Below are 23,280 nucleotides of genomic sequence, written 5' to 3'. Positions count from 1 at the left end.
ACTGATGTAGCAAATGTAAACAAACATAACCCTATCTTTTCAGAAACCAGTGAAAGCACAAATGAACTCCAACCCTGGCAGCAGTGATGAAGCCAATATGGATGCCTCCAAGTAAGTGGAAGAGCTACTGCAACTTCTGATACTACAATGATAATCTTATCTAATTTACTTAAATTAGTCTGAGAGGAAATGATTCCACACAGATATGCATCTTACATTTATGCATGGGGAGACTCTCAGCTGACTACTATATATATCTATTCCTATCATCAGATAGAACGTGAATTTGCTATATCCTGAAAGAACTGTCTTCATTCCAGCCTACTGCCAGGGGTACACCCTAATCACATAAACTTGTTTTAACACTGCATCAGAATACACAGAAGCAGAGACAGAGAACATGAGTATGCACACATTACATTGATGCATCTTGCTATATATTCACCCCATGAGTCTTGCAAAGGAATAACATCTCGAAGAAGAATGGCAAGAAAAAAGAAAGTAATTCTAACATTTTATAGAATCATGGTTGGAAAAGACCTTTAGGATCACCTTAGTCCAACCATCAACTCATCACCACCATGCCCACTAAACTGTGTCACTCAGTGCCACGTCCACCCTATTCTTGAAAACCCTCCACGGATGGTGAATGAACCATCTCCCTGGGCACTGTTCCAATGCTACCCCCTTCTTTCTGAGAAGACATTTTTCCTAATATTGAAATGGAACCTCCCCTGGCGCAACCTAAAGCCACTGTTTCTTGTCCTATTGCTGTTACCTGAGAAAAGAGACTGACTCCCATCTTGCTAAAACCTCCTTTCAGGGAATTGTAAAGAGCAATAAGGCCTCCCCTGAGCCTCCTCTTCTCCAGACTAAACAATCCCAGATCTCTCAGCCGCTCCTCATCAGACCTGTGCTCCAGACTCTTCACCAACTTAGTTGCCCTTCTCTGGACATGCTCTGAGGGCCTCAACATCTTTCTGGTAGAGAGGGGCCCTGAACTGAATGCAGTATTCAAGGTGTGCCTGAGTACAGGGGAGACAATCACCACTTGCTGTCTACGCTATTTCTGATACCAGCCAGGATGCCCACTGGCCGCCTTGGCCTCCTGGGCACACTGCTGGCTCACGTTCAGCTGGCTGTCAACGAACATCCACAGATCCTTTTCCTTCCTACACAGCTTTCTGCTCCAAGCCTGTAATGACGCATGGGGTTGTTCTGACCAAAGCACAGGACCCGGCAACTGGTCTTGTTAAAAGCTCATACAGTCGGCCTCAGGCCATTAATTCAGACTATCTAGATCCCCCTGCAGAGCCTTCCTACCCTCAGGAAGATCAACACTTGCTCCCAACTTGATGTCATCTGCAAACTTCTGTAGGTGCACTCAATCCCCTTGCCCACATCATCAATAAAAATAGTAAACAGGACTGGCCCCAATACTGACCCTTGAGGAATACCACTAGTGACTAGTCACCAGCTGGATTTACCTCCATTCATCACCACTCTCTGGGCCCAGACATCCAGCCAGTTTTTAACCCAGCAAAGAATACATCTGTCCAGCCATGAGCTGCCAGCAACTCCAGGAGGATGCTGTGGGAGACAGTGTCAAAGGCTTTATTAAAGTCCAGGTAAACTGCGTCCACAGCCTCATCCACTAGGTTGGTCATCTAGTCATAGAATACGAGGCTGGTCATATAGGACCTGCCTTACATTAACCTATGCTGGCTAGGACTGATCCCTTGGTTGTTCTGCACTTGCCACATGATCACAGTCAAGATGATCTGCTCCATAACCTTTCCCAATACTGAGGTCAAGCTGACAGGACTGTAGTTCCGCTGATCCTCCTTCTGACCCTTTTTGTAGATGGGCAACATATTTGCAAGTCTCCCACTGTCTGGGACCTCCTCATTTGACCAGGACTGCTCATAAATGAGGGAAAACAGCTTAGCAATCACTTCTACCAGCTCCCTCAGTACCCTCAGGTGGATCTCATCTGGTCCCATAGATTTGTGACAGTCCAGGTGGAGTAGCAGGTTGCTAACTGTTTCCCCTTCTGAATTATGGGAGGCTTATTCAGTTCCCCATCCCTGTCTTCCAGCTCAGAAGGCTGAGTACTCTGAAGATAACTGGCCTGACTATGAAAAACAGAAGATAGCATTGAGAACCTCAGCCTTTTCCTTGTCCTCAGTGATAATGTTCCCTTCTGCACCCAAAGGCCAACTATGTTCTGGGCTGCATTAAAAAAGGGGTGGCCAGCAGGGAGAGGGAGGTGATACTCAGGCCCCATCTGGAGTACTGTGTCCAGGCCTGGAGCCAGTACAGGAAGGACGTGGAGCTCTTGGAGAGGGTCCAGAGGAGGGCCAGTAAGGTTATCAGAGGGCTGGAACACCTCTCCTATGAGGAAAGGTTGAGGGAACTGGGCTTGGAGAAGGCTCCTGGGAGACCTCATTGCAGCCTTCCAGTACTTGAACGGAGCGTATAAACAGGAAGGGGAGAGGCTGTTTAAAAGGGTGGACAGTGATAGGACAAGGGGGAATGGTTTTAAACTGAGACAGGGGAGGTTTAGGTTGGATATTAGGAAGGAGTTTTTCACACAGAAGGTGGTGACACACTGGAACAGGTTGCCTAAGGAGGTTGTGGATGCCCCATCCCTGGAGGCATTCAAGGTCAGGCTGGATGTGGCTCTGGGAAGCCTGGTCTAGTGGTTAGTGACCCTGCACATAGCAGGGGGGATGAAACTTGATGATCATTGTGGTCCTTTTCAACCCAGGCCATTCTATGATTCTATGACTCTCCTTGGCCCTCCTCTTGCTGTTAATATATTCGTAAAAACATTTTTCGTTATCTTTAATGATCATGGCCAGATTAAGTTCTTACTGGGCTTTTGTCTTTCTAATTTTCCCCATGCATACCACAGAGAAATCCTTATACTCTTCCTGAGTTGACTGACCCTTCCTCCAAAGATCATAAAACTCCTTTTTTCCCCAGAGTCTCAGCAAAAGGTCCTTGTTCAACCAGGAGAGTAGATGACATTTAAACTTATTCAGGAACCCATGTCCAGATCTTCAGTAAGAATATAAAAGAGAACTGTCCTGGGTACTGAGACCCAGGAGACATCTCTTGTGACCAACCTCCAAATGGATATAAATCCATTCACCACAAATTCCTTGGGCCCAGGCACCCAGACAGTTTTTTACCCAGCAAACTGCACACCTGTCTAAGGTAGGAGCCATGAATTTCTCCAGGAAAAAGGAGCACTTCGTAGTCGGCAGGATTCGAACCTGCGCGGGCAGAACCCAATGGATTTCTAGTCCATCGCCTTAACCACTCGGCCACGACTACTGCACATTATGGGTGTACACTCTCTGCCCCGAGGAACAAGGAAGACAATCAACAACATTTTGTAACTTGAGTAACTGTCGCCCATTTCTACTTATGAATTTGGACAGTAAACTTTTACAAGCTGAAGATGATTTTGTATGTAATCAACCAACTCCTGGAAGGAAGAAACGACAACACATCTACTAGAATAAAAAAGACATCATAGAGGTACTTAGTAAAAATTAGAAACACAGAGTCAGGATACGTCTTTCATAACACAGCAGCCTCTACAAAAACTCAGATTCCTTGGCCTTTAAGATATAAAAGACAATTACTTTACAGATGTAGTATATTTCTTTCTTAGTTGCTACATTTAAAATCCATGAGCAGTTCTGAAGGAATTATGAAGATCAACATTAACTAACTTTTATGGAACATATGGAACATAAAGAGAAACTATATAGGGTTATAACTGCAATTATAGCATGAATTTGATGCTAGTAATTTGATGTTTTCCTACTAAATTGAGATCTTTCCATCCGTAGTCCAAAAATGTCCTTCCCTATAACTGCACAAACTCCAAATTCATTATCCTGCTCAAGCATTTCAACTTTAACAAAGAACAAGTGTTACAAGCTGCATTTAAAATATAAGCTCTTCTCAGACAAGGCCGATCTTCTGAAAATAGTGGCTTCTCACTCCTGAATTGAACATTTAGTGTTTGCTTACAACACAGGTAAGTACACGAAGTAATTTCTTGCATGTAAATTGAATACTGGGTAGTACAGGAGTAAGTTACTGTACATCCCTACAGGAATTAATCAAATAAATAAATAAAATTTTAATATATTTTTTGTATCATTATACACCCTGAAAAAGATTTTAAAACTTCTTTTTCCAATGGTTATACACTTTGAAGAGGACTTTCTATATGGACAGGTAGTGATAGAACAAGGGGGAATAGTTTTAAACTAAATGAAGGGGGATTTAGATTAGATGGTTTGGAGGATACTCTTTACTCAGAGGATGCAGCTCTGCAACAGACTGATCAGAGAATCAGAATCACCCAAGGTAGGAAAAGACCTCCAAGATGATGCAGTCCAACTGTCCACATACCACCAATATTTCTCCACTAAACCATGTCCCTTACAGCACCATCTAAACATTTATTGAAAACCTCCAGGGATGGTGACTCAGCCACCTCCACGGACAGCCTGATCCAGTGCCTAACCACTCATTCAATGAAATCTTTCCTAACGTCCAACCTAAATCTCCACAAATCCCTTGGGCCCAGACAGTCTTTTTTATCCAGAGAACTGCACACCTGTCTAAGGTAGGAGCCACTAATTTCTCCAGGAAAAAGGAGCACTTCGTAGTCGGCAGGATTCGAACCTGCGCGGGCAGAACCCAATGGATTTCTAGTCCATCGCCTTAACCACTCGGCCACGACTACTGCACATTATGGGTGTGTACTCTCTGCCCCGAGGAACAAGGAAGACAATTACTATTAGATTTATAACACTAATTAGATATTATTAAATTGATGCTTTCCTACTAAACAGAAATCACGTCGCTGGCACTATAAAATGATCCTTCCCTGTAACTGCACAAAAAAACCTCAAGAAATTTAATACTCTGCTTTCACATTGCAACTTCAACACAGAACAAGGGTTATGAACTACATTTAATACATAAGCTCCTTCCACTTTTTTCCAATGACTATTCACCTGAAAAATGGAGCCAAAGAGGACAGATCTAGTGAGCATTACCTTCTGTAAGCTATGTTAAGGCACATGCAGAAAGAGGAGATGACCAAGGTAGCCAGCACAACTTCACTAATGAAAGACGGTGATCAATCTGGTGGCCTACCACAAAGGAGTGACTGCATTAGTCAGGAAGAGGAGACTGGTCCATGTCATCTACCTGGACTTCTGCAGGCCTTTGACACAGTCCCAAATTACATCCTTATCTCTACATTGGAGAGAGACGGATTTGAAGGGTAGACTATTCAGGGGATAAGGAATTGGTTGGATGGTTGCAACCACAGGGTTGTAGTCAGTGGCTCTATATCCAGGTGGAGGATGGTCATGAGAGGTGTGCCCCAGGAGTCCATCTTGGGACTGGTACTCTTCAACATCTTTATCAATGACATAGACAGTAGGATTGAATGCACCCTCAGCAAGTTTGCTGATGACACCAAGCTCAGCAGAGTAGTTGATGCTACAGCAGGAAGAGATGTGATCCAGTGAGATCTGCACAGGCTAGAGAAGTGGGGCAACGTTAACCTAGTGAGGTTCAACAAGGCAAGAGCCATAGAATCATAGAATTGCTAAGGTTGGAAAAGACCCACAGGATCATCCAGTCCAACCATTTGCCCTTCACCAATGGTTCCCGCTAAACCATGTCCCTCAATACAACATCCAAACACTCTTTGAACACCACCAGGGTCGGTGACTCCACCACCTCTCTGGGCAGCCCATTCCAGTGCCTGACCACCCTTTCAGAGAAGTAGTATTTCCTAACGTCCAGCCTGAATCTTCCCTGGTGCAGCTTGAAGCCATTCCCTCTAGTCCTATCACTAGTCACCCGAGAGAAGAGGCCGACCCCCAGCTCACTACAACCTCCCTTCAGGTAGTTATAGAGAGCAATAAGGTCTCCCCTAAGCCTCCTCTTCTCTAGACTGAACAATCCCAGCTCCTTCAGCCGCTCCTCATAAGGCCTGTGCTCCAGACCCCTCACCAGCTTTGTTGCCCTCCTCTGGACACGCTCCAGGGCCTCGATGTCTTTCTTACAGTGAGGGGCCCAAAACTGGACACAGTACTCGAGGTGCGGCCTCACCAGTGCTGAGTACAGGGGGATAATTACTTCCCTGTTCCTGCTGGCCACACTATTTCTGATACAAGCCAGGATGCCATTGGCCTTCTTGGCCACCTGGGCACACTGCTGGCTCATGTTCAGTCTAGCATCAATCAACACCCCCAGGTCCATTTCCTCTACACAGTCTTCCAGCCAATCTGCCTCAAGCCTATAGCGTTGCCTGGGGTTATTGCGGTCAAAGTGCAGGACCCGGCATTTGGTCTTGTTGAATCCCATCCCATTGGCTTCAGCCCAGCTATCCAACCTATCCAGATCCCTCTGTAAGGCCTTGCTACCCTCAGGCAGATCAACACTTCCAGCCAGCTTGGTGTCATCTGCAAACTTACTGAGGGTGCACTCAATGCCCTCATCCAGGTCATCAATAAAGATATTAAACAGGACAGGCCCCAGCACTGACCCCTGGGGAACACCACTCGTGACCGGTCGCCAGCTTGATTTAGCTCCATTCACCACCACTCTCTGGGCCCGGCCCTGCAGCCACTTCCTTACCCAGCCAAGAGTGTATCTGTCCAAGCCATGATCTGCCAGCTTCTGCAGGAGAATACTGTGGGAGACAGTGTCAAAGGCTTTGCTGAAGTCTACATAGACCACATCAACAGCCTTTCCCTCATCCACCAGATGGGTCACTAGATCATAGAAGGAGATCAGGTTGGTCAAGCAGGACCTGCCCTTCGTGAACCCATGCTGGCTAGGCCTGATCCCCCAGTTGTCCTGCACATGCTGCGTGATCTCCCTCAAGACAATCTGCTCCATAATCTTCCCCGGCACCGAGGTCAGGCTAACACGCCTGTAGTTCCCCGGATCCTCCCTGCAGCCCTTCTTGTAGATGGGAGTCACATTGGCAAGCCTCCAGTCTTCTGGGACCTCACCCGTCAACAAGGAGCGCTGATAGATGATGGAAAGCGGCTCGGCTATCTTCTCCGCCAGTTCCCTCAGCACTCTCGGGTGAATCTCATCCGGTCCCATGGACTTGTGGCAGTCCAGTTGGAGAAGCAGGTCTCTGACTATTTCCTCCTGAATTGTGGGGGGCTTAGTCTGCTCCCCAGCCAAGGCTGCCAGGTCAGAGAGTAGAAAAACCTGAGGATAACCGGTCTGTCTTTTAAAGACAGATGTAAAGAAGGCATTCAGAACGTCTGCCTTTTCCTTATCCTCAGTGGTCAGTGCTCCATGTGTTGCACCTGGTTTGTTACAGTCCCAGATTAGGTTTATGGACTGGGAGAAGAACTCATTAAGAGCAGCCCTGTCGAGAAGACCCTGGTGGATTAAAAGCCTGACATGAGCTAGGAACGTGCTCTTGCAGCCCGGAAGGCCAAATGCATCCCGGGCTGCAAAAAGAGGGTTGGACAGCAGGGAGCGGAGGTGACTGTTCACCTCTGCCCTGCCCTCAGGAGAACCCAGCACAAGAAGGATGCAGAGTTTCCGGAGCAGGTCCAGGAGGAGGGCCACAAAGACAATCAGAGGACTAGAGAATGGCTCCTAGGAAGACAGGTTGGGGGAGCTGGGCTTGTTTAGCCTAGGGAAGAGAAAGCTCCGAGGAGAGCTCTTTGCATCCTTTCACCGCTTGAAAGGAGCTTATAAAAACAGATATCCAAGCCATGAGCCATGAGTTTCTCCAGGAAAAAGGAGCACTTCGTAGTCGGCAGGATTCGAACCTGCGCGGGCAGAACCCAATGGATTTCTAGTCCATCGCCTTAACCACTCGGCCACGACTACTGCACATTATGGGTGTGCACCATCTGCCTCGAGGAACACTATAAAATTAAGAGCAATTTGTAGATTGAGTGACTGGATGACACCGTGGCCAACCTGATCTAGTGGAAGGCATCCTTGCCCATAAACTCACGGCTGGAGCAAGGTGGTATTTAAGGTCACTTTTGCTAAGAAATCAAACATTGGCATTTAGGTAACATACTCTGCCGCACCCGTTAAGGGTGCAAGAACTGCCCTCATCTTTTTCACAATTTCTCAAAGGCCCTCTGAATCCATGAGTCACTCCTGCATCTTGAATAGCTCTGGGTTAGAGTTTTTTTTTAAATTAAGAACTCCACACAGCTTGCAGGTATTGTCTTCATGGGATTGCGTTCATCTGCAGCTGTGCATTGCTACTGTCAGCACTTCACATTGTTCTTGGGTAGGATGAAGCTGCTGGTATGGAAGGAAAAAGGAAGCCAAGGAATCTCTCAAAGAAATAAAAAATAGGATTTGGGTACACTTTTGCAGCGCCAATCGTATCATTTTGATAGGGAAAGAAGAAAATGAGTGTCAACAAAGCTGTAGTTAATATCCTGCTACAATTCTCAACATATGTAAAAAATTAAATTTAAAGATATTTCCATTAATATTTTCTGCGAACAGTCACCAGGAGACTTGCATTGTAGTCATCTCCTCCATTTTAATTAGGGATCCCTGTTTCTAACAAGCTGAGCTTTACCTGCTAATTACATGCAATTCAAATAAGTAATGATAATTAGACTTCAAAGTAAAGTAGCTAGGAGCCAGGGAAGGCCAAAGTTGATAATTCTACTGTAATTTTATATCCTTTTACATTCATTCTAGAGAAGGAACTCGAAGTCTCCTCACCTCTTTGAGGTAGCGCATCAAACGACAGAGAGCATTCACCAGTGACAAGGTAAATCCAGTGAGGCCTTCACTTTTCTGCATTTTTTTAACCTCACGGCCTGTACATCGCTCATATTCCTCTAATTCATGCTCCACTTCGTGTATCATGCAGCTGAGAACATCTAGGCTGGATTTATTGTCCCTCTGAAGGTCCACGGGGATCGAATAAGCAGGAGAATCATCTCTCCTCTGCCTTGCAGAGTTCTGTGCAGTTTGTTTCCTTTTCACTAGGGAAAAAAAAAAGTCATTGAAATTTCAATTTGTATTGAAAGCTTTGCAAGTAAGAATGAAATTATATTGTTTACTAAAATATATCAAAGAAGAAGCCCTCTTCTGCATTGAGCTGTAATGGACCATCAAAGAATGTCCCCAGACATTCTAATTATTTCCAATAATCCAAAGTTACATTTTACACCATCACGTTGGTCCCACTCAAGTTTCACTGGTGCATTTATCTTAGACATCTATTTTTGCTTTTCTTCTTTCAAGTTAGAAGCACAGAAAGAGTTTGCTAATGATCACCCAGTGAAAAACATCAGCTGCTTTCAGGTCTTGTATTTAGTAACTTTTACAACAATCCTTTCATGTTAATAGTTGGATATGGGGATTGGCACCAGGTATAAACGATGTGCAGAATAAGGAGATGAAAATTCATCATAAATCTGTGCAGCACAGACCAGAAAGTTGTAGAAGAAATAGAAAAGTACCACAAAGGAGAGAACTCTATGCCCAGCAAGAAAATGAGCTGAATCACAGAATTACATTTATGGTTTCCTCCTTCCTATGGACTTTGCTTTGTCACTGGAATACACTACATAAGGGGTTGCAGAATGTCAACCTTTACAAATGCTCAAAACCTGGACAGTTAAGCACTCCTGGATTCTTTGGAGTTAGCTCTCCTCTGAGCAGGGAGCATGAGTAGATGACTTCCAAAGATCCCTTCTCAAGACACACTTTCCTATGATACTAAGATCCTTGGTCAAAGGAAAGAATGCTGTTTTTGAAAGTACTAAACTTTTTGCTGAAATTTGCTTTTCTTTTCTTGAGTTTGGGTTCAGCACTTGTCTCACAGTATACGCAGAGTCTACAGTCTCTTCTTCATCTTGATTCTGATGTCCTGAATGGATTCTCTTGACTACGCTGGAAGCATTGAGGGCTGATTTAAATACAAAACAAACAAACAAACAAACAAAAAACACACATAAAATTTAAGTTATGTTCTTAATAATGCTATGTTACAAAGGTATTAGAAATACTAGAAAACTAGGCTACTTAGTGTGAAAATTCATCTAAGCCAAATTAACACACCTCTAATTCTTATCTCAAGCCAGAAAAAGAACTCCAGACAGTGTCCTGTAAACAGCTTAACAACCCTTGAGAGGCTGTGATTAAGCAAATCCAACCTGAATGTTCCAATGATGAAGATGCAATTGTTGGAGTCAAAGGTATTTCCTGTGATACAGTAGTTTTTCTCAAATCCCTTTCAGCCCACAACTCAGAATTCGCTGAGGAATTTTCTTCTCTCAATATATGAAGTAGCCTACATTCAAAACAAGCACAAAAACTAATCACAATATAGTAGCATGACTTGAGACTGTTCTTGCAATATAGAAAAAGTTTTTTCTCTGTAACTACTCAGGGGAGTTCTTCATTCAAGCTGATTCACAGGTTAAAGATTACCTCAAAGGCTTTCCTTAGAATCCTGAGGTCAAGAAAGTAGTGTGGAAGGAACAAAAAGAAAGATCACACAAACAGGAAACAAACCGCACAAAACCAAGTTAACTATTCTCATACAACATCTTCTAACACCCTTATAACTCTGCATTAAAAGGGTGAAAACTTAGATGGACATATTTGCACTGACCTGTCACAACTGATACTGGATTTGAAATTCAGAGATTCATGCTGTCCATTTTCTGATTGGAATATGGATAATGCCTCCTCTTCTCCCCCTTCATTAAGGGCCTTTTTTGAGAAAAAGAAATAAAACAGACCTCAGAGTAATTTCAACCTGTCTCTAGGAAGAAGTTAGATATCAGGTGAAGTGCAGACAATAGCACTGCAAAGCTTCAGATGAATGCACTTCCATGAAGACAATACCTGCAAGCTGTGTGGAATTCTTAATTAGAAAAAACAAACCAAACAACAAACCTCTAACCCAAAGCTATTCAAGATGCAGGAGTGACTCATGGATTCAGAGGGCCTTTGAGAAATTGTGAAAAAGATGAGGGCAGTTCTTGCACCCTTAACGGGTGCGGCAGAGTATGTTACCTAAATGCCAATGTTTGATTTCTTAGCAAAAGTGACCTTAAATACCACCTTGCTCCAGCCGTGAGTTTATGGGCAAGGATGCCTCCCACTAGATCAGGTTGGCCACGGTGTCATCTAGTCGCTCCATCTACAAATTGTTCTTAATTTTATAGTGTTCCTCAAGGCAGATGGTGCACACCCATAATGTGCAGTAGTCGTGGCCGAGTGGTTAAGGCGATGGACTAGAAATCCATTGGGTTCTGCCCGCGCAGGTTCGAATCCTGCCGACTACGAAGTGCTCCTTTTTCCTGGAGAAACTCATGGCTCATGGCTTGGATATCTGTTTTTATAAGCTCCTTTCAAGCGGTGAAAGGATGCAAAGAGCTCTCCTCGGAGCTTTCTCTTCCCTAGGCTAAACAAGCCCAGCTCCTCCAACCTGTCTTCCTAGGAGCCATTCTCTAGTCCTCTGATCATCTTTGTGGCCCCCCTCCTGGACCTGCTCCGGAAACTCTGTATCCTTCTTGTGCTGGGTTCTCCTGAGGGCAGGGCAGAGGTGAACAGTCACCTCCGCTCCCTGCTGTCCAACCCTCTTTTTGCAGCCCAGGATGCATTTGGCCTTCCAGGCTGCAAGAGCACGTTCCTAGCTCATGTCAAGCTTTTAATCCACCAGGCTCTTCTCGACAGGGCTGCTCTTAATGAGTTCTTCTCCCAGTCCGTAAACCTAATCTGGGACTGTAACAAACCACGTGCAACACATGGCTCTTCCCTTGTTGAACCTCACTAGGTTAACGCTGCCCCACTTCTCTAGCCTGTGCCAATCTCACTGGATCACATCTCTTCCTGCTGTAGCATCAACTACTCTGCTGAGCTTGGTGTCATCAGCAAACTTGCTGAGGGTGCATTCAATCCTACTGTCTATGTCATTGATAAAGATGTTGAAGAGTACCAGTCCCAAGATGGACTCCTGGGGCACGCCTCTCACGACCATCCTCCAATGTAGAGATAAAGATGTAATGTGGGACTATGTCAAAGGCCTTCAAGAAGTTCGAGTAGATAACCTCACTTGCTCTTTCTCTGTCCACTGATGCTGTCAGTCCTTCACATAAGGCCACAAGGATGGTCAGGTTAATCTGTGCTTGGTGAAATCATGCTGTCTGTCTCAGATCACCTTCTCAGCTCACATGTGCCTTATCCTCTCTTCCAGGAGGATCTGCTCCAAGATCTTCCCATGCACAGATGTGAGGCTCAATGTCCTGTGTTTGCATTGTGCAGTTGACCACCTTCTTCTGGGTACGATCTTACAACTACTTCTTTGTCTATCAACCAGTCCACCCATCAAATCCATGCCTTTCCAATTTGGAAAGAAGGATGCTCTGGGGGAACCATGTCAAAGGCCTTACTTTAGTCCAGACAGTAGCTTTTCCCTTGCACTGACACAGTTATGCATTCAGCCTCACGAGGTGGTCTTGGACTTGCTCCATTCTTAATGCAGGAGGGATTTCACTCCCCTTGTCATGGTTTTCTAATTTTGTTATTGGTATTCCACAATATAGCTTCATGTAAAGCACATGGAATTAAAGAGTTAATACTCCAGTTCCATGGATTGACAACTTTCTGGATACCTGGTTCTCAGAAGAGAAAAAAAGAACTACATATCCCAGAGGACTTCACGTTCAGAGCGGAAGATAAGTCATAGGAGGAAGTCACTAGATCTCTCTCCTCCTTGCTGCCTGGCAGCGTGTGGGTATGCTCCCCAGCTGTGAGTCTTCAGTTCAAAGTAAGGCTTTCAGTTTCAGACACTCTCTCTCTCATTTTATTTGATTTATTAGCCTCAATTCCAATTATGTTGTATTATATCGTGTTATCTTGCATTCCAATATCGTATTTAGTAAAATTAGGTTTCCACCTTAGATCATTGCTGCTGTTCTGTTTTTGGGCCCTGCTCCCATCTCCCTATCCTTCCCCTTCTCCCTTCCCACTTTTGGGCTGGGAGGCCTATGGGCCTGCTGCCCCCTGTCACGGGCACAGACTGATCTAGATAACTCTGTGACACCCCTGAACCTGGAGGTTCAGGAACGTGACAGGCGCTGAAAGCCTGCCTGGCAGCGAAGACCGAGTCAAAGAGCTAACTGAGTACCTCAGCCTCTTCCATATCAGTTAAAGCCAGTTCTTCCTTCTCATTTACCAGAGGGGGTACAGTCTTCTTTGCCTGTCTCTTCTGACTAATGTATCTAAAGAAACCATTCTTGTTATTTTTCACATATCTCACAAAGTTTAATTACATCTGTGCCTTGGCTTTCCTGATCTCATCTCTGCACAACTGGACAGCAACCCCATATTCTTCCTAGGTCACCCATCCTTGCTTCCATTGCCTATACTTTCCCTTTTTATCCCTCAGTCTGTCCAGCAAGTCCTTGCTCAACAGTAGGAGTAAAATGGAAAAAAAAAAAATATATATATATATATAGCCTTTCTAAAATTTCAGTCATTTGACATTACAAACTAAACAACCTTATCGTGAGATTTGCATAATTATGCGTATATTCTATGTGTAAAACACAACCACAACACATACAGTACCACATACCATATTCACATAAAGCAAATCAAATCTGGAATTAGCATTCCTCAAGCTACCAGGTTTTTGCCCTTCTGGGTGTGCCTCACCAGATAACATTTAGCTGGGATTTTCATAGGAATATAAGGAAAAGAAAAACCTCAGAGACACTCAGCAGACATCTACCAGTACCATTTTCTTCTAAAAATCTATGCCTATCCTGCTGCATGCATCCAGTGATACAACTCAGTGATGCTACAGTTAATTCTTCATTATAAAAGCAAAGCAAAACAGAACAAAAACTCCACACGCTGAAATGCATGGACTACATGAGCATTACTACAATTCTGACTGCAGACATTTGTGCAAGATAGTAAAACAGAGGAATAAGGAAACATGAAAACATGACACCAGCACTTTTAGTTCCACAGATCTTTTGTTATTCATCAGATGGAGCTACTTTTCAGTAGTGTCATATTGCACTTCTCAAATCGAAGTGCTCATTCCTGCTATAAGTCTTGCTATGAGAAGAAAACAGAACACTTCAGGCATTCTAAATAAAATTCTGAACAAATTTAAACAAACATTAGGCTTTCTACACAATCTAAATAATTTCACAATAACATGAGGTATTAAAAATAAAACCTATGGGACTAATCAAGGTTTTGAAATTAACTGGGATACACATACATGTGTGTGATCAGATATAAATTGGAGCCCAGGTGGCTACACATCTATATATGTAGACACAAGTAGAAAATCATAGGCATATTTGAATGGATAGTAATTAGGTCTAAGTGACACAAGAGTTGGGTTGTTGGAGTTTTTTTTAAGCCTGTAATTACTTCATTCCCATACTGAAAATTCCAGAATTTAAAAGGGAGAGCATGCTATTCTGAGACTTCAGAAGTTTCTTCTACTCAAAGGTTAAGAAATCCAAAAAATCATGATTCCCAGACTCTCAAAACAAATTCATGTCAATTTAATGCAGTTCTCTCTGCATGTTATTAGCACTGTATACAATACACAGAAGAAACATTTAGGTCTGCTTGGAAACACTACTTTTGAATATCCCTATTTTGTGCAAACAAGAAACACGGAACACACATATAAATTAATTACCTGGGAATCCATGACAGATTCACTAAGGATGGAAAGCTGGGTGGGAGGTTCCCATTTTTGTACAATGGGTCCCTGAGACGATTCTAAGTCACAGTTAGGAGCCATTGTTACATTAGGGAAACCTAGAGGAATCAGACAAAACAGGGAAGATCAGAAAGGGCTCAGTCAGTACATCATAGGACTAAGTACCAAAATGCAAGTTCCTGCATTTTGCACAGAAGCGGTCACAATGATGTGTGTTGTTTTGAATAACTGACAAAGACTGTAGAATTATCTCAATACATTTAACCACGTATCAGGCTCCTGTCCTCAGCTGTGTAAATAAACTTGTGCAGAAAAAGCAGGTCGTTTGGAATAGTCATTAAATAGAAAAGAGAACTGCAGCCTAAAGACAAAAAATAAGCTTAACGTCTCTCATGCAAATGGCCAATCCCTTTCAGCAGTGTAAGGACATAAACCAGGATAAGAAATGGAGAAGATCTATTCACACGCTACTGATAAATCTTCAACAATATCTAAGAACAATGAGACAAACTGTGCAGCGATGAGAATCAGAACTAATACAGTGGCACAAACTGGTGCTCTGTATTGGTTGGTAACTTGGTTGTAGAAATGGTCAGCATCGGGTATTTGAGAGTAAGTGATCAGAAATTCCACTATGGACTGGTACAGTGGAACAACCAGCCACAGTTCACTTTCTCTTGCCACATTAGGTATCATCCTCATCTGTGTTTCATCCAACATAAACAGGATCAGTCATATCACATTAGATGATCAGACAAAAACAGTTACAAAGAACACTTTGTAACACAAGATTATTTATGAGAAGCAAGAGGTTAGTCTTGAATGCACTGTCACATACAAATGAAGTAGTTTACCTGTTCGCGTGCGAGGGGCATTCCCAACCAAGTCTTTTACCACAGCCATAACCTGATCAGATCGTTTCAACACATCTTGCAAATCATATTGATCAGACAGAATCTGAAAGTATAGCATGTAAGGAAATATTTCATACCGTGCAGACTGATTTTTCCTTTGGTGTTTTTTTTTTTTTGAGTACTGTTCTTCAAAACAGCTAGCAAAAGAATAGAGAAGGTGGTAGTGTTTACAAAGAGTAGGCACTGTGCAGCTGGGGCCTAATTAAGATAGATCAGAAGACCGTAATTTGTTCCAAATGACTAGAATTCACCTCATTTTTCTGAAAAGTTAAATTGTTATCACTCCAGAAGTGTCAACACTGACTCATTTGACAGACAACCAAGAACTGATCTAGCTGATTAGATCCAAATGAATTCAGACAGACTTGTTTCATTCAGCCTTGGTTACTGGAAATCCTGCCTCAAATTAAGCCTATACCTTCCTACAAGCTTCAAGAGACATAAATACAGGTAGCTGCATCTGGCAATACAAAATACTTTGGCCATGTCCACACATTTCTCACAAGATACAGTTTCTGTATTCAAGATATCTCTCTCTCCCACTGTTTGAAGTCCATTACTGGAACCATGAAAGCTGCTTCCTAAGGAGGGAAGCTTTTGAGCTTAAAAGGACATTCAGATACTGTGAACTGAACAGAAATCGATGGAAAAATGTCTCCTGTGGGCAGAACACAATTCTAAACTCCTCACCGACTAGTAGTTTCATTCACTAAGTCAGAAATGGAGAGCAGTGACAACTAAAAGCAAAGAAAAAACACCTTCCCCTCATCCACCTTCTTCAATTTCCTCTCCCTGAGCAGCCAAAGGAGATGGTGAGTGTGGGTTACGTCAGTCCACAACACCACTCCATATCTGCTGCTCTTTCATCGTCACACTCCATTGCCCTCCTATTCCACTCGAGGTCCTTTCCAGAGGATGCCATCCTTCCCAAACTGATCCTGCGTGGGCTTCCCTCAAGTTGCAGCTCTTCAAGCACTGCTCCAGCACAGCTCCATACCACAGGGCCAGCCCTCCAGGAACCATTCCATACATGTCTCCACAGGTGGCAGCAACCCCAGACCTCCTGCTCCACTATGGGCTCCTCTTCATGGGCCACAGCTCTGGCCTGGTGCCTACTCCTACAGGGGCTCACCATGGGCTGCAGCATCCTTCAGGCCACAGCCACTTGCTGTGCCATGGGCTCCTCCATGGGCTGCACATGGAGATCTGCTTCACGTAGGACTGAATGGGCTGCAGGGGGAACAGCTTGCTCCACCACAGGCCTGTCCTCGGGCTGCAGGTAACTTCTGCTCCACACATGGTGCATCTCCTGCCCTCCCTCTGCACTGACCTGGGTGTCTGCAGGGCTCGTTTACATGTTTGTCTAGTCTTTCAAGACTGAATTACACTGCAATACTTCTTTTCATAATCAATTTAGCAAATCAGTGAACATTCATCTCTTGTAATCATCTTATATATTTAAATCCCCAAATGACCATTTACTTTTTACCCTTGATACTAACTTCACATTTAGCCATCTAATGTCAAATTTATGCAGGTTTTTAGATAATGTCATGTTAGGGCTACAGAGGAAAAAATGTAAGAATGTTTACCTATTCAAAAACATGACTCCTTTGCCTGAAGCAATGAAAACTAAGGTGTCACATTTACTCCAACAAAACTGATCCTGATTAATTTGTTTTCGTGCTCCCTACTAGATCAGCATTATTAGGTTCCTAAGCTTCGCTCTTCTGCTCAACATTTAAGTCCATTTATTTAGACCATTGTTCCTAAGGTAATTAGCTCACATTTGTTTGTGATCAGCAGATCTAGGCTCATTTACACTCCCTCAGCATACTCACTGCATGCTCTACCTTCCCCATTTTAGTATCACTCACAAATTTCATTAAAATTCATATTCCCTTCCATTTCAGAATGTTACTGAAGATAATTAAACAGCAATAATCTTAGCCCTTTCAACTACACTAATACATTCACTATGTACCCGTCAGTGTAATGCACTGACATTATTTTAGAAACAGGTTGTAGGACCACCCACAATTAACAGTTATTGAAATTAAGTCATATAATGTTTTCCTTCAGATTTTTAGCCAGCCCCTCTCTCAAAAGTTTAAAGTTAAGCTCATCTGTTTTATAATTTTAACTCTCTTTCTTCAACATATAGCTACAAGAAAAGACATGCTACCGGCAGCATCTTTCTACATTTTGCTTCCAGTTGAGTAGGATTCAAGGGGCTTAGGATGTTGAGATCTTGCAACAGTAAACAAAGATCACTGAATAAGAGAGGCCAGGAAAGAACCCACAGTGCTTCTGCTGTACTGGAAAATACAGACTGAAGAAGTTCTTCAATTACTCTGAACAATAGGACCAGTGACTAACAGAATTTAACTTGGGGATAAGGGAAAATAGTGACTCTTCTCCATATATTGACAATTCACATTCAAGAAGATGCCAGTACATCAAGAAGCAACAGCAGCATGTGTTTCGTCTTGCCTGGAATCATCTTCTTATGTCTTCCTATCTAGGACTGTCTTTTCTCAGATTCAAAAGTAGACATAGGATACGTTGATTAAAAGCACTCTCTTAAATATGAGGGAGAAATCTGATCAGGAGGAATTAAAATTAGGGCAATGTCATTACAAATGCAAAAAATACAGAAGACTATTTCAAATGTGTGAAACAACCAAGTCGTGTATTAAGTAGTCCAAATACACTTAAGAGCTTGTGGTCCTACCTACATTTGGTATACATAATCTCTGGAAGGAATTTTTCTTGAATCTAGCCTACACGGGGGAATTCTGTATAAAAGCCCATGGGGCTTTTTTTTAGAATACTACCCTAAAATGGACTTGGTCTAAAAGCGTGAAAATAACAAATGTTGAATTCAAAGTTTGATTCTTGGTTACAAATATCCCTAACACAAATTTTGTTGTGGTTGCAGACAAAAAGATATCGAATACGAATCTAGTCGGTGATTTTTAAACCCTAATACTTTAATTTGTTTCTGTCATTGCTTCGATGTTCTCAAAGTTCACAGCAAGATTTATGAAAATTTACAAAAACAAGATGAGAAATAGAAGGCCTTGATTGTTAACCCAGTGCACATATGCGGGACCGCTAAATTAGTACACCATTACTTTATCTGCTAGGTGAACATTGTTGATATTGAATGATAATGAACAAGACCAACCCTGGGTTTGTCCAAGCGCTGATGAGATTTCAAAGCTACTATATTTTGAGATTAGTTTTCATGACATATGGCAAATAGTATCCTGCTGTGTGAAACAAAAAGACGGTATCTAACAGAGAAATCTATTGTCAGACACTGAAAGCTACTGTCTCTGTGAGCTACACATAGTTTTGCTGCTACTGTAGAAAATTCAAAAGCAATTTAAACAGTATTTTCAGTTAGAATACTTCAGACTGCCTAGTAAACAACCATTTATATTCCCAGTTGACAGATCTGTCTGCCAGCCAACTCAACCTTCGTTTCATCATCTTTCCTTCCAGACAAGGTCTTTCTTCTCCATTTCTTGCCTTTCGCCTTTTGGTCCCCTGCATTTCCACTGTGTCAATAAGCAGTGGCAGATAAGGACGTCCTTCTCAAAACTACAAATGTTCATGTGTTCATCAAACAAAGAAAAATACTAGGCAGGGAGAAAAGGAGGCAAGATAGGACTGAGGGCACAAAGAATGCACATCCTTTTCACAGCACAGAGTTTAACTCTGCAAACAGTTCCTGTTCAGATGCAAAGAGGCCTGCAGCATTACAGCGTGCATAGAAAGTCCACATGGACAAAATACTCTAACTGTACAGCTAAGTTGTTACACGGTCTATTCCAACTACTGCATGTAGAGGAGAAAGAAAGTATGCACATATGAAGGCCAACTATACAAAAAGAGGAACAAACTTTCACCGATGTGCAAAAGCAGCTTTCTACTACTACTGCAAATCCTTTGCAGCAGGGTGAAAGCACAGATTTAGCTCTCACCTCATGCATCAGAGCCAATTTCCTTTTCTCCAAGGAATCAGGGGCCAGCTGTTTTTGCTTCTTCCACTTTCTTCTCTGTGCCTTCTCTTGCAGTTCCAGAAGTGCCAGTGCCTTGTTTTTTGATTTGTGTATTTCATGGCGACGCAGCTGTGTAAATATGAAATAAACTAGTTTAAAATGAAGGTGTAGTGTCAAAGAAAAACTAGCAGGACCATGATGACAAGTCTTTTATCTTGATTTTATCATTCACGTGCTGGTTGTTTATTTCATAGTAGTACCAACAAAAGCCTCACAAACATTATCAAGTGTCAAACACCACCAATATTAGCCATGTTTTAAGCAGTTTCAAAGGTGAATGGAGGAAGTCTCAAAGCTTCCATCTGCCCGCCAATCACGAGTTTTCTCAAGAGAGAAAAGACCCACAAACATTCCCATGTAGAAAGACGTTGCATTTTCCTGATTTAACACTAGTGTCAATCATCAGTGAAATTCTCACTCTTCTTCCAACAGTGATATATGTATATAGTTTAAATACAAATTAAACAAGCTAAATACATGAAGTGCTTGCTAATGTCACTGCCTGGAGGCTATAAAGACAACCACTTGTAGACCCAGCTCAGATGTCACACTTACGATGTCCTCAGGAGTGGCACGGTGAACCGTCAAATCGTGGACAGTACTCTGCAGAAAGGAACGACAGAACACATCAACAGCAAGAAAAGAGGAGGAAAAGGGTTTTTCAGGTTCCACCAAAAAAAAAAAAAAAAAAAAAACCTTCTAAGCAACAACATAGCACAAAATTACACAACTGTATGCTTCAATATGTAAACTTTCAGGAACTCCCAACTCCCCCTGCTCACTCCGGGCCGGTGAAAAAGGTCGGACAAGAAAACCACCCTCCATAACTAAGCTTTAGGAAGGGGAACGAGGAGGGGAGCTGGCTGTGTGAAGCACTGATGGTAGCAGGCGCGCTCCCGCTCAGAGCCCCCAGGCCTTCCCCAGCCGCTCACGGCCGGATCGGCGCCCACAAGCCGCCACACAAGGCGCCCCTAGCCCCACTCGGGGCTGGGCCTCCCCTGCCCGGCGCCGAGCCGGCCGCCCCCGCCATAGTGACAGCACTTACGTCCCAATCCCGCTTGGCCGCCGTAGCCTTCCTCGGTCCCTTCCTGGCAGCGCCGCGGAGCCGCGGCCGGGGCCCGCTCAGCAACGACATGGCCGCCCCGCCGGCGGCTTGAGCGGGCCGCGCGCGCACATACTCTCTCCGTTGCCACGGGGACGGATCTGTTCGCCGCGCCCCGAGGGGTGGAACGTGGCGGCGGCTGGCCCCGCCTCGCGCCACCTCCGGCTTCCCTAAGGGCAGCGCTTTGAATATCGGCGACCTCCGCGAAAAAGTCGTTTTCATTACCCCCAGTCCTGCTTCTTCGTGTCTTGGCTCACCCGCGCCTCATGCCGCCGTCTCCCTCTGCGCTGGGTTTTCTATGAGGAGAGCCCCTGTCGGGCGCCGCGTGGCACGAGGAGATGCCCCTGAGGGAGCGGCTGGGCCACCTCTTCCCTCTCTCACCCCAGTCCTGCTCATTTATGCCGTTATTATCTTTCTTCACTGCAAACACAACCCCAGGCCAACTTGCGGTGCCCTTGTCAGAGAGACTTGGAAGTTTCCAGATGTACTTCAAATTTTAATTGAGATAATTAAGAGGCAATTAAGAGCAGAACATCACACAAACTCTTAAATGAAGGAAACATGACATGAAGGAGCGGCCCCAGGTTGTGTTCTAACGAACAGATCTCACTAGCCGTGCCACCAAGGAAGCCTGCACCTCCCTACCCAAGGAATGTCCAACTCCCACAAAGTAACCAGCTGTTAACACCCATCTATTTACCTTATGACTGAGCGCAGTGCATTTCCTATAGACCTGCCCCACAAATATGCCCCCCACGGCAGGGGGTTGGAACAAGAGGATCTTTAAGGCCCCTTCCAACCTAAGACATTCTGTGATTCTGTGATCTTCCGCTTCCCTGGGTCACATAGGTAGTGACGTAAATTATTTTGAAGGGTTGGAATTAACATTCTGTGTTGCAGTGTGAGCTTTGCAGTGACTTTTTGACTTTTCAGTCAAAAACCCTTCCTTGATTAAAGAGAAATTCCCTTTCACCAAGATCTGATGGTGCCGAGTCCTCATCGATCCAATTCCAGCTTCACCAATCCTACTGTGAAGATGCAGATGGCAATGCTGAATGTGCTGAGGAAAGGAATTGCTTGGCATGCAACACAAGAAGAAAAAGAAGAAGGGAATTACCAAGGGAGAAAAAGAGTGACCACAAAATGCTAGCAGTGATTGCCTTTGCTGAAGTGCTGCAAATGTGCCTGAGGTGTTTTTTATGCAGGAGGTTGCACCTGAAATTCAATTTCCATATGCAACCTGAAGCTGAACATCAGACTTCAGCCTGTGATAAAATAAACCTCTAATCCTAGGCGTATGTGAAAGGCAATGTACTGGATTGGTTACTCTTTGTTTATCTGAAAATCTGTAACACAAAAACGTAAATTAAAGACTCATCTGGAATTCTGTCCTAGTGTGGCTTAAAAAAGTGTGGAAGAACAAGGAATATTGAAAAGAGAGAAAAGTGATCACAGCACAATTAGATCAGCATAACATCTACTCTGAAAGCTCATAAATCTCTCTGCTATTATTAATTACGTGCAAGTGTAACTGCTAAATACCTCATATAAGCTGGCAGAGAGATTCCTCATTCAGCTACCTATATAAGAATGGGGAACAGGTCTCTGTTCCTTTGGACTCGAAGATCCTTGTACATCCCTTCCAGCTTGCGATACTCTGTGATATTCTATCAGATGTCCTAGAAGTCTGCCTACCCTTCCTTGTTTTTCTTCACACTGCATTTACAACAGTGTCTGAAAATGATCCATTATCTCTGCAGAAGCCAGCTGAATACCTACAGCATTTATTTGCTCATAGTGGAGCTTATGAAACAGAGACTACATATGCAGAAAGCAGTGATTTTAAAGCCTCAAGTTTCCAACCAGTTTGGTTGGTTATATATTTAAAATCTTTCTCTTTCCAAAATGGTATGGTTTGGGGAAATTCCTTTGGAACTGAGATCCTGCCTTAGATACCCTATTCTGGCTGTTTAGCAGCACTGGTTACCAGGAGAAACGTTGCTTCCTTACAGTGTTGTTGTTTTTTTTGTTTGTTTTTTTCTTTCTCCCAAAGCATTGAGACTTTCTACTTTTGTGCTGTGGTAAAACAAACAAACAAAAGAGAACAAACAAAGAAACAAAAAACACACCAACCAGCAGTGACAGTCTTGTGAGCCTCTGCTTCACTGTGGTATCTCCTCCTCCTCCCTAAGACACTCATAACCCTGGGCTTTGCTAAACTGGGAGAAAGGGTCACGTGAGGAGATACATGGCCCAGCAGCACCTCCAGAAGAAAGGGCCCTGAGAGCATGCCCCCTCCTGGAGGTCTGACACCCCAGGCTTGGTTCCAAAGTAGAGAGAGCACAACCTGGGGCTACTCTGCTTTGCTCTAGTGACCCTGAAGGCAGCGCTGTAGGGAGGCCTCAGAGAGGGCTGGCCTCTGCC

General features: G+C 43.7%; 1 protein-coding gene and 4 non-coding genes across 16 annotated transcripts in view; 1 reads left to right on the top strand and 4 right to left on the bottom strand.

Annotated features, from left to right (window-relative positions):
* Nucleotides 1–21,145, bottom strand: part of SPICE1 (spindle and centriole associated protein 1) — a 33,667-nt gene extending 12,522 nt beyond the window's left edge. For 9 of the 12 annotated variants that reach the window (XR_006933919.1, XR_005862979.2, XR_003071799.3 and 6 more), the window contains exons 1-9: nucleotides 20,800–21,145; nucleotides 20,310–20,357; nucleotides 19,677–19,823; nucleotides 15,625–15,727; nucleotides 14,747–14,868; nucleotides 10,682–10,782; nucleotides 10,221–10,357; nucleotides 9,833–9,973; nucleotides 8,779–9,044 (exon numbers count right to left, since the gene is read on the bottom strand). Coding sequence is in view for 7 of the 12 variants with exons in the window: in XM_416545.8 (XP_416545.7) it covers nucleotides 8,779–9,044; nucleotides 9,833–9,973; nucleotides 10,221–10,357; nucleotides 10,682–10,782; nucleotides 14,747–14,868; nucleotides 15,625–15,727; nucleotides 19,677–19,823; nucleotides 20,310–20,357; nucleotides 20,800–21,078 (1,344 nt within the window). In the remaining 5 variants the exon portion in view is untranslated. The remainder of the gene's footprint in view (nucleotides 1–8,778; nucleotides 9,045–9,832; nucleotides 9,974–10,220; nucleotides 10,358–10,681; nucleotides 10,783–14,746; nucleotides 14,869–15,624; nucleotides 15,728–19,676; nucleotides 19,824–20,309; nucleotides 20,358–20,799) is intronic. The other 3 variants (XM_040707195.2, XM_040707199.2, XM_040707207.2) reach the window with 2 other exon arrangements.
* Nucleotides 3,261–3,342, bottom strand: TRNAS-AGA. The gene has a single exon. It is a non-coding gene; the product is annotated as a tRNA-Ser (tRNA).
* On the bottom strand, nucleotides 4,693–4,774 carry TRNAS-AGA. Its single transcript has one exon. It is a non-coding gene; the product is annotated as a tRNA-Ser (tRNA).
* On the bottom strand, nucleotides 7,830–7,911 carry TRNAS-AGA. Its single transcript has one exon. It is a non-coding gene; the product is annotated as a tRNA-Ser (tRNA).
* Nucleotides 11,279–11,360, top strand: TRNAS-AGA. Its single transcript has one exon. It is a non-coding gene; the product is annotated as a tRNA-Ser (tRNA).
* Nucleotides 21,146–23,280: the final 2,135 nt, after the last annotated feature.

The sequence above is a fragment of the Gallus gallus genome, chromosome 1, assembly GCF_016699485.2.
Source record: "Gallus gallus isolate bGalGal1 chromosome 1, bGalGal1.mat.broiler.GRCg7b, whole genome shotgun sequence".
NCBI lineage: Eukaryota > Metazoa > Chordata > Aves > Galliformes > Phasianidae > Gallus > Gallus gallus.
This window is presented reverse-complemented; position numbering and strand designations above follow the sequence as displayed.